We start from the raw sequence: 11,057 nt of genomic DNA, 5'->3' as shown, positions 1-11,057 counted from the left end.
GTGCGTTTTAAGCAGTGTAGTTTATTTGTGCTAAAACATTTCACCTTGCAGCATTTCTGGATCAAATATGGCTCCCACAATCTAAACACAGCCTTCACTTTCTCTAGTTGTGGTGGTCAAAAAGTGCAATTACAGTAGAGACACTAAACTTCAGCTGAAAATGCTACTTTCTGTTGCAGCGTAAACAAAAACCTACCACATTGATGTCGGGTTTCGGCTGGCATAATTAAAGAGGGGCGGCAGGGGGCGACACTGAGCTGATTTTGGTAACTGGCCAACTGGGAGCAAACCGCAGTGATGTCACTGGATGTCCTGACCCCCTCTTCTGCGTAAGCAGGTTCTCCCTCTCACCATGCGCTCCGACATGTTTTGTCACTTTCCTGATCGCCTCCAGCTTCGGCGTCTGCGGAGCCTCATTGTTGCTCTGGAAAGGCTCAAACAGGCCGCAGACGGACAGAAACTCCCTGTTCTCTGGTGCTGCCTGACAGCTGAGCTGAGATGGTAAAAGAAGGGAGAAAAAGAGAAACAAAGCCTCCACAAGTGGATACCAGTGAAAGGGCACACTGACCGTGAACTCTGACCTCCAAGGCCCCCAGACATTTTCTCTCACATCAGCGATTTTAAGTGAAATCTTTGCACTCCCTCCCGGCCCGTAATAAGAACAAAAAGAGCTTTACAAGTTAGATTTTGGCTTCTCTAAAAGCATTAATTGTTTTGAACTTGTGGTTCCAGAGTGTGTGTGTGTGTTGTAAAATGGTAGACTTCTAATGGCCGTATGGTCTTGTGACGATCCTGGTGAAAATAATCCCGTTTGTGTTTCCGACGTTTTCCAGCACATTTTAGAAGAGTGAAATAGAAGTTACACCTCGAGATAGGGCTGCCCGCTCAGAATACACGCTATGGACCTTTCGGTGGGAAAAACAAACAAACGTGCGCAGTGTTGATACAGCACGATAAGGTTAAGTGGAATAAATGTTGGAGTTGTTAACAGAAAAAACAGAAGCATGTGGAGAGAACTTGCAAATGGAAAACATTTTCTTGATTTCTCTCAGTTTTATATTTGTAATTACAAAGGACAATGCACACGCACACACACACACACACACACACACACACAGCAGTTTTATCAGCTTCCTGTGCCCTCCACCTTAAACAAAGGCAGCTCTGACAGCAGGGGTGTTTATCTACAGCGTCAGCGTACATTTGTACTTCCTATTTTCTCCAGAAACATCAGCAGGACGATAACGTGGTCCTGATGAGAGCGGCGTCGTCCCTCCTGGTGAATAAAGCAGGCTGACAGAAGAGGGGGGAGGAACACCGGTGATGGAACCCCACCAAAGTCACCGCTGGGCCACCGGGGTGTATTGTGAGGCTCATTACAGAGCATTAAGCAGTCCCCGTGGAACAATGAGGGGCCTGCAGCCAGAGGCAGGGCCCGAGGCTGCTCAGGGCTGATATGGAGACCCAGGGGAGCTCACTCAGGCCTGTCGCTACCAGACGTTCATCCTCAGCTGCCAACCTCCATTTTCTTCTGCTTCTGTCATCAGGAGCAGAACTGATCTAAAGTCGGCCGTGTTTTTTTTTTTTTTTTTTACCAGGACAATAGAATTGTGTCTAAAAGTCTCGTCCACAATGATCCAACAGCAGCTTGTAGTGATCACACACACGTACACGCACACACACCCAATATATTTATATAAAGGTCTATAATAACAAGCAGAGCATTTTTGGGAGAAATGAAGACACACTGAAAGGAAAAGATTTCAAAATATTATCGATATAAATATGTGGTATGTCTGCTTTGATAACACCAGAAATGTCTTTGTTCGTCTTCTATAAAGGTCGATGGCGGATAATTATTATCATTTGTGTTACTTTCCTTTCAACAAATCAAACCCCTGTGACATTTATGAGAGAGCAAATCTGAGATAAATACATTCCAGACTTTCTAGTGAAATATATGTTAATTTATTTAGCCCGTCATTATTCATTTGTTTTCTGGAAACAAAGCGGACATCCAGACTACGAATCCCAACACGATGCGGCTCCAAACATTTGATTTACAGCTTTGTTGCAGATTTCTCCTTGCGTGTGCGTGTGCTTCGTGATTATTGCGGTTTTTATTGCGTTTTTCTCTTTTATCCGCGGCCGCCGAGGCGGAGGGAGGACCCGCCGCTGCTGCGTGCGCAGCTTCGCTCCGGAGTCGCGACGACGGGACCGCAATAAAGAGATAAATAGGAGCCTTATCTTCTGATTTAGCAGGTTTTCACAGCTTCGCGGCTGCTATTTCACAGGGTTCGGTGCGTGAGAGGAGCCGCTAATGTCTGTGGTGCCTCGCAGGTGAGTAAACATCGGTGTCTTTTGATGGAAAATGGCATTTAATAGCAGAAATAGACTGTGCTGGAGCAGATGAAACGCGTTTTTCCCCTCTTTCCTCCGTTTCTGCGTCGCTTTTAACGCCTTTAACCCTGATTTGACCCAGTTAAAGAAGCAATATCGGGGTGGAAATGCGTAGCTAAGGTGTCCGCATTTTAAATTGCGTTAAAAGATTTTCGACCAATTTGAGCAGCGGTTTGCGCAGCTAGCCCCGTGTCGCGAGACGCCGTCAGCGCGAGCTGGGGTGGTGGTGGTGGTGGGGGGGGGGTTTAAATATACGTCAGTGAACTTTAGAAGGCGACGTTTACATTAAACCTCCATACATTAAACCTCCCCGAATCGTGTGGCGGCCGTCATGTCGGAGCCGTGTGATGGGGCAGGCGCTCGGGTCTTTCATGGCGGAGCGGCGCTGCGGTGCGGAGCGGAGCGGAGCGGAGCCATCTGTGGCCGGGCTCACAATGAGCGAGAGCAGCCTGCCACAGAGCTCCGCTCGCTAATAGAAATGTCAGCAGCCAGCAAAAAAGGGGCTCTAAAACCTTCTTTATTAAGCCCCACGCGTAATAACAGGTTGCTATGTGAGGAGACAACAGATTTGTATGTGTGCGTGTATTTTTTTATTTTAGTGTAGGTGAGTGTTCAGCTATTGAAGATGAAATTAAAGCTGTGTTTTTAAGTGAGAGTCGACTGGGAATATTATACAGGACAGCGCCGGCATCATCGCCCTCTGCTGGTAGGCTGCAGTAATTCCTCTCCTCTCCTTCGTTACCCTCCTTATGTTGTCTCTTTAAGGTTGCAGTTCATTTTAAACTTGAAACTAGATGTTTAACAGTATTTTGATATACTTTAATTGTGGCGCGGAACGTTTATCCCAGGAACTTCTAGATGCCGACATTCCGAGTTTGCTAAGTGCCAAGGAATTTTTCACTTCACTGTGGTAAAAAGCACGATACTTGGCACCTTTAGCACCTCACCTCTTGTCCATTTGCAAGATATTTAAACCCAGAATAATTAGGTATTTCGTATGATATAACTTTACACTTTATTTGCAGTGTGTCTGGATTTTTTAAACTGGCAGAAAGAATATCCTCAATTTGTGATGTGTTTCGTTTTATTTGGAGGGGAAATAGATTAATATCTTATATTCACTGGCTCCTGTTAAGAAAACCTTTATGCAAAAGAGTGCAACATATCGTGCTCTTTAATGACTAATAGAGTAAGACTTAATTATATAATAAATACTAGTCGGTGTTCCATAAACAACATGAGGACTGAATCCGCTGCCTTAATTAGAGATGTTAAATAATTCATCAGGTTGGACTTGCTGGGGGATTGAGGAAATCAGCTGGACCAGCTGAACTGACATCAGACCGAGGATGCAGCTTGTAAATGAGGCGCCATGTGTCACACTAATGAGATGTAATTGGCTATTGGAGCAGAGGGGCGTTGAGGCCGATGACCTTCAGATCAGCAGCCTTGCTCCATCTATACCCCCCATGTTTGTTTCCTTTGAACCAGCACCAATGGGGGGGGGGGGGGGGATTCTTCAACTGGGAAGAAAGCGCTGACGTGTTGGGAGGTGTCTGGATCCTGTTTTACTGCTGCAGAAGTTGCTAAAGTTGTTTTTCTCCCTGCTGTTGACTCAGCGGAGCAGACGTTCCATCAATGAGGCAAGGAGAGAAAATAGGAAATGTGGAAATCATTACAGGGACGAGGGGGGGGGTCATTTGGCTCTCCGTTAGGGCTCTTCTTGCCTATTTACTCAATTAGCTGTTACTGCCCGATGAACACAAACCTCTTACAGATGTATTATTGTGTTTACTTATCAGTCGGAGGGAAACACTGACTGTATTCATTCAATGGCAGAGTTGCAAGTTTGACTCTGGGAGAAGTTTCCTACCTCAGCTCATGTTGAACCTACAAACGCCATCTCTGTGCTGGAACGGGACCAGCGCTCTTAAATGCAGGATCTGGACAGATTAATGGGTTTAAACTGGGAGGAATAGTGGAAAGATGGTATGGTTTCCCGGATGGTCAAAGAGGCATTTTTGTGGCTGAAGATTCAGCCTATTTTTGGCGGGTCGACAGCCATCAAAGTGCGGTTTTATTTGCTTTAGCGGCGCTCATGTGACCTGTTTCTGCGACCTTCCTCCGCTGTGATAACACAGAGACAAAGCAAAGTCACAGAGCCAGATAAAGTTGACGGGAATAAAAGCCAAGGCGAGCGTGTCCTCTGTGTGCTTTGGCTCGCTGGAGACACCGCTGCGTAAACTTCCTTTTTCTGTGACTCGTCTGCAGACGTGATGTCAAGAGCGTCGGGCCGTGAACTGCTGCGTTCGCAGGAGCGGAGCGGCGCACAGCGGCCTCGGCGCTGCTTCGGGTCAGCTGACCCGAAGGCACACAGAGACCGAGGTCGTCGGTTCACATAGATGTTGAACCCAGGAGGCTAATTTATCCTGACAGCTGGATTAAAGGCGGAGATTTTAAATTGCATTTATTATCCTGAAACAAGAAAGACTCTTTCAGAAGGGTGTGTGAGGCATTAGTGTGTCCCAGACCTTCTGACTGCACGATCGAGCAGGAAATGTCTCATGGAATGCAAGTGAGTCTGTGATACTCTCCTTCTTTTTTCATTGGTTATTATTTTTTTTCATTTAAAAAAAAAGGATTTGTATTTCCCAACATGTTAAAATGGAACAATGTTCCCATGGAACAACCGTTCACCAGTTTTCACCAGTGTTGGCGTGACAGCCCTCTGTTGGGTATAAATGATGCCAGTATCAAAGCAGCCAATCACATTCTGACATTCAGGCGTGTGAGACGATCGTGGTCAGGGGGCGGGATGGAGCCTGGAGTAGCCTGATGGTGGCTGTGGTGATGCGGGGAGCATTTCTCAGGCTGAGCCGGCCCGTTAACAACTGCAGCATCAGCGTTCGCCGTATTACGCTCTATTGGCCCTAAATAAATAATACACGAGAGATAAACACACACATCCATCCATCGGTAGTGTACTGCCTACTTCACAGACCGCACCACAAAGGCCCCACCCCCCTTTCTAGGGTGAGATGATCATGTGAGAGTCTTTGAGGTCAGGTCTGGGAGATCTTGCACATAAGGGGCAAATAAGGCGGTGCAGTGGTAGAGTGGTAGTATTCCTCCCGGGGCCTCTCTGTGTGTAGTCTGCGTCTTTTCTCTGAGCCCACGAGGGTTTTCTCTGCACGCTAGATGAGTTTTCTCACTCACAGACACAAACAAGCAGGAATGGTCTCCAAACTGGCCCTAGAAGCAGAGGCGTGAGTGACCTGCACTCCTCGCCGCTGACTTGATTGAGCTTGATTGTGTTTTTATTGCACGTGGCTTCCAGCGGATCTCCGTGTTCCCGAGGTGCTCGCGCTTCCCAGGCCTCTCCCCTGTGTAAAACACACAGTTATTGGCTCCCCGTCTCTAGAATCTGCTGCCTAATCCATCATGGCCGTATTACCCCGTCTCATCTATGCTGTAGAACAATATTAGCCCAGCCTGGGGGGGGTCATCTCCCCGCTGAAGCAACCCAACACCACATGGAGGCAACTGAGGCAAAAAGGCACCCTTCTGGAGAACTGGAGTGTTTGATTCCTCAACATTCAGTCCTGTCCCGCTGTAGCGCCGCAGGTTGGATTGAAGCGGCGGCCTTTACGGGACCTGAAGGCATCCTCACCGCTGCCATCATGAATAATTGACCGTGCTGACATCGGACACATTGTGTCTCCTGGCAGCCGAGGGATTCTTCACCGCAGCGTGATGGGGGCCGACAGCCTGCATGTGGGACACGTGTTGGGCGGCGGGGTCGTGTAGCCGCACGGCGCTGACGCAGCTTATACTCAAACCAGCACTGAGCTGGGGCGAGATCGGTGATCTGAGCAGACGGCAAAACTCATCTAAAGCCCCCCCCCCCGTAGATTCTGGAGTTATGGGTCCATTTATCTGCATATGGCTTTTTACCCCAGGCAGAACCCTCTCCGCTCAGAAGGGGGGGGGGGGGTGGAGTGAGAAATGGAAAGCCCTTAACATAAAGCTGTAATCAGGAAAACATCAGAATCTGTAACTGAAACCAGTTGCTTTTCAATAGGAATTAAAAAAAGACATTTTTTCCCACGGAGACGAAATGTTTGAACGCGTGCTTTCATGTATGGCTTTGATTTGGGGGACTTTTCTTTTTCTCTCCTTCAAATTCACTTTGATTTCAGTAGATTTATTGACACGGATTCATTCCACATGTTCCATGTAATCTTCTCCCTCTTCAGATGGCCTCGGACACTTTTATCGTTATTGGTGTGTATTCTCCTGTTCTGGGTAGGACGGGTCTATTCTGCTGCGCTCCGTCCGTCCGTCCGTTTACCTCTGAGGTTCTGATTGGAGTAACAGCTGGATGAACGGCTGTGGGACAAGCAGCAGACGGCCTCAGTCACGGCCTGGAACTTCAATTTCCTGTGTGTTATTACGTGGCTTTGCTGTAAATTGGTTACTGGTGATGCCGCTGGAGCAACTGTAAAATCCTTTTATTCTGACTTTATTGGGAATATTTGGCAGACGCACGAGGACATGCGAGGCCTCCTAAACGCCGGCTCTGCAGGGGGATCGGCTGAGAACCTCCAGTAATCTGCTGCGCGTCTGATTCCATGATGAGGATGTCATATTCAGTGCTTTAAAGTCAAATTCAAATATATATAAATACAAATGTGTGTGTTTCCCCCCCAAAAAAACAACCTGTTTAATAAACTCAAGTTGTTCCCTTTGTATATGTGGTGGAACAGGCAGGCAGGTTGCATTCTGGGAAGTGTAGTGTATTTTGAAGGGGCTAGTGCGGAAGGGTAAACAGACTGTGCTGGCCACTGGGATTTAAACGCTGTGCTTCCTGTGTTGCAGGTCTGCCCAGAAGAATGAGGGGTGACACTTGTGAGTAGCGCTTGATGCTTTGTGTTGGCTCGTCGAACTAAACTATGGAAGGTCGTGATGTTGTGTCTGCAGCATCGACGCAGTCCCAGACTGATGCGCACGGCACGGATGAGGGGGGAGGGGAAACTCCCAGTAAAGCGGAGGGCGGAATCAGTCGGGCCGGTTCTGCCGACACCAGCGGAGCGGCAGGACTGAGCAAAGGCAGCCTGTCCACCCTGGCCGAGCCCCCTGCGCCCTCGGGGGTGGGTCACACCGCCGAGTCCCCGGGGGCCGTGGCTCTTAAGGTGGCCACGACGGTGCTGCATCCCGTGTGCCTGGGAGAGAGCCCGCTGATGCTGCCCATCCACCTCCAGATGAGCGGAGCCGCTGGACCCCAGCTCAGCCAGATGGGAGCGGCGCCGTACCTGATAACCAGCCAAAGCCCGGTCTCACTTCCTCTGGTCCTGGACCAGCAGGTCATCCAGCACATGAGTCCTTCGGTCATTCCTCCACCGCCTCCCTGCCCTCCGCTGCCCCTCCAGAACAACGTTCTGTGCCAGAATCCTTTGGCCTTTGGTTTACCTCCAGCAGCTGATCCAAAGTCGGCGGGCCAGACGCAGGACGCCAGTCTCCTCTCCCTCCTGCAGAACCCTGCTTTTGCCGCCATCATGCAAGACCTCTTCCCTTCCCAGGCAGGAGCGTCGGCCTGTCCGTCCCCAGGCTCTTCCTTCTTCCCTCTTCCTCCCCTCACGCCCCCCTACGCCTCCCCTCTGGCCCCGTTAGTACCCCCCGCCACTCTTCTGGTTCCCTACCCGGTCATCATCCCTCTACCAGTGCCTCTACCGGTTCCACTGCCCATTCCCGTCCCTGTCCCGCAGCCAGAGGACACGAAGGGGATTATGACCAAACCAGTTTGCACTGTGAGTAAAAGCACTCAGACGTCTACCTCTCCTCCCATGTTGCCATCGTTCCAGCCACAAAGTGTCAGCCCGTCCTCACTCAACCCGGACGAAGGTCAGGCTCTGGACCTGTCCGTCCGAGGTTGTCCAATGGAACTAAAACAGGAATACCCCAGTCCGCAGCAGGACAATGTCCTTGACTTGTCTGTGCCTGGCGTAAAGAAACATGTAGCTTTCCCTTCTGGTCAAAACACTGGTGCAGCTCCTTTATCTCTGGGGGTTGAATGCACTCAGAGTTTGGATTCCAAAGTTCTGGGAAGTCTGGCATCGCTGGAGTTCAGTCGAAAACACAAGTGGGTGGTCGACGGCAGCGCCGGTGGGTCCGCTTCCCGGAGCCAGGAGACGTCTCTCGGCGGAACCGGAAACCTGGAGATAGTCAGCACCTCGCAGACGGCCAAGGTCATCGTCTCGGTGAAGGACGGTATCCCCGCCATACTCTGCGGAAAGATCAAGGGCATCTCGGGCGTCTCCACCAAGAACTTCTCCATCAAACGGGACGGCGGGCAGGGGTCCTCTCTTCAGCAGCTCTACGGAGCGCCGTCTGCGTCCCACAGCGACCAGAGCAACCCCAACCACGTGCTTAAAAAGGTCCCCAAGAGCAGAGCCATCAAACTGAAGAACATCAGCTCGCAGGAGATCCATTTTCTGCCCGTGAAGAAGCAGAGACTGGCGGCGCTGCTGCCCAGGAAGTGAAGGTGTTCGGAGGAGGAGGAGGAGGAGGAGGAGGAGGGTGGTTATTGGTTGGCCGGTTCTCCGGAAACACTTCAGAGCATTTAACATAAAACACATGTGGGACCTTCTGTAATCACGCGCTTAAATGTTCAATCAGAGTTCTGGAGTTTGACTCCAAATGTTGGATGAAGCGGCGTCCAGCAGTTTTCTAGAAATGCTTTCCATTGGCCGACCTTGAATCCTTTGATTGTACTCTGCAGTGTTTTGGTGAAGCAGACATGTTTGTACGTACGGCAGCTTCACTGGCTCTCCTGGCTGTTGGAGGACGAAGGCCATGAAGGCCCAAAGTTTCTGACTTTAGAATTGTTTCCATTTTTCCATTTGGCATCCCGGTTTGTTTCCATGCTGTTGTGTTGTTTTGGGTTGGTTTTTTTTACTTCGAAGTGCACTGAAGATCCCGATCCGGTGGAGCTCCTTTCAGCGGTACATTGACGGAAGACCCGAGCGAGCGTTAAATCGGGTCCTGTCGTCACAAATTCCTACAGTTCAGCGGAGGGCCTGACGGGGATTAGCACGACATGCTAATAATGAGCTGGCAAGGTCAGAGCCAGGGTGTCGTCATAATAGATGCTGACATCTGTCCTGACAGTAAAGTCTCTTTCGGCTTCTAATTGCAGTCAAATTTAAACACAGCCCCGTCGAAATCTGTGAAAAATGCTTGTGGAGAAGCAGCACGCCTGTTTCCCTCAGCAGAGCAAATACTGTGTGTACGTTAATTAAGTGTGTTGGTAGCCTGTAGAGGTAGTATCAGTGAGACCCCCCCCCCCCCTCTATTTATTAAACCTGTTTGTGTAAAATTTGAATTCTAAGTGATTTAGTGTCATTAAGGGTCCAAGCATGGAGTCGTCACAGGATCCCCGGCAGCTGCCTTCAATAACCTCGGCAGATCGGCTGGAGCTACTGAGCCAGCAACAGAACCTGGCCAGGGAGCCGCCCCCCCCACGTTTATCTCACGATATGCTGACGGTGCAAAAGGGGAACGGGATTGAACAGACATAAAACTAGCAAAAATTCCCTCAGGCGTTCACCTCCAAACAGCTGGACTGTCTTCAGCCCGGACGTTGATATATTAGCGATTAGCTTAGGATCCAAATGGCATTGTTCTGCTTTCCCTGACCTCACTTTTATGTGGAGATAATCATTTCGTAGTCAGTGCAGCTCACCGGTGTTTGAACTGCTGTTTTTAATTAAAAAAAAACAGAGGGACCCCCCCCCCCCACATGCGGTCAACACAGAGGGGTCAAAACAGGCTGAATTTAAAGGGACAGTTTGGCTCTCCGTCACTGAATTCCTGGAGTTTTTTAAGGATTCCAGACAAATCTGCAGTGGACTGGAACCTGGTGCGCCGCCGATGGCTCACCTGCAACTCATTTAATGGAGATTTCAGGTCAATTTAGAATTTTTGTTTTAAACTGATCAAACTCTTGTGGAAAAGACATTTCCCGAAGTCTCTGCTTGGACCCTGATCATTGCTGCTTTCTGTTGTGTTCGTGGAGCTCGTCTTATATTTCTGTCCCATAATTATGATCCCAGTTGTAAATGTGAGTGTTGTGTGTGTGTTTATTTATCCGTCTGAGCGCACTGTCATAGTTTAGTTGGGAACAATACAGGGTGTAACTAAAATGTACCACTTTGGGAGAACACTTGTGATCTATTGCATTTATTAAATCTGTGAGTTCAAGTGTTTAGAGACGGACTGGAGGAAGTTATAAATCCAGACGCTCCCCCCCCCCCTTTTTTTTTCCTACCTAACCCTACGGTTTATTAAGGCACTTGGGCCTAAAGTCTGTTCATAGTCTTTGCTTGGACAAAATGTCTCTCTAATTTATTTGTGCAGCCTCTATTTATACTTCTGTACAGATGCTGGACGTGAGACTGCGTGACTACCAGGACACGTGTCCACCTTTAATGGATTTGAGTTCCTGGACGGTGTCAGTAACGTGTTTGAGGGTGGAAAACAGAACCGTCCAGCTCTGAATACATGTCTGAGTGAGAGATCGCACTTTTCTAAAAACTGTCTTTGTTTTGGGGTTGTTTAAAGTTATCGCACCATTAAATTTGTACTTCCTGTGGAACCAC

The 11,057-nt window shown here is 49.1% G+C and overlaps 1 protein-coding gene across 1 annotated transcript; it reads left to right on the top strand.

Moving 5' to 3' along the window:
• The first annotated feature begins 2,138 nt into the window (after positions 1 to 2,138).
• Positions 2,139 to 11,053, top strand: zmp:0000001174 (retinoic acid-induced protein 2). Its single transcript, XM_057038528.1, has 2 exons — positions 2,139 to 2,340; positions 7,279 to 11,053. The coding sequence occupies exon 2, from the start codon at positions 7,353 to 7,355 to the stop codon at positions 8,937 to 8,939; it is 1,587 nt and encodes a 528-aa protein (XP_056894508.1). The 5' UTR covers positions 2,139 to 2,340; positions 7,279 to 7,352; the 3' UTR covers positions 8,940 to 11,053.
• The last annotated feature ends 4 nt before the right edge of the window (positions 11,054 to 11,057 follow it).

The sequence above is a fragment of the Takifugu flavidus genome, chromosome 7 (genome assembly GCF_003711565.1).
Source record: "Takifugu flavidus isolate HTHZ2018 chromosome 7, ASM371156v2, whole genome shotgun sequence".
NCBI classification, from domain to species: Eukaryota; Metazoa; Chordata; class Actinopteri; order Tetraodontiformes; family Tetraodontidae; genus Takifugu; species Takifugu flavidus.
Note: the sequence above shows the minus strand (reverse complement) of the source record. Positions and strands in the feature narration are given on the sequence as shown.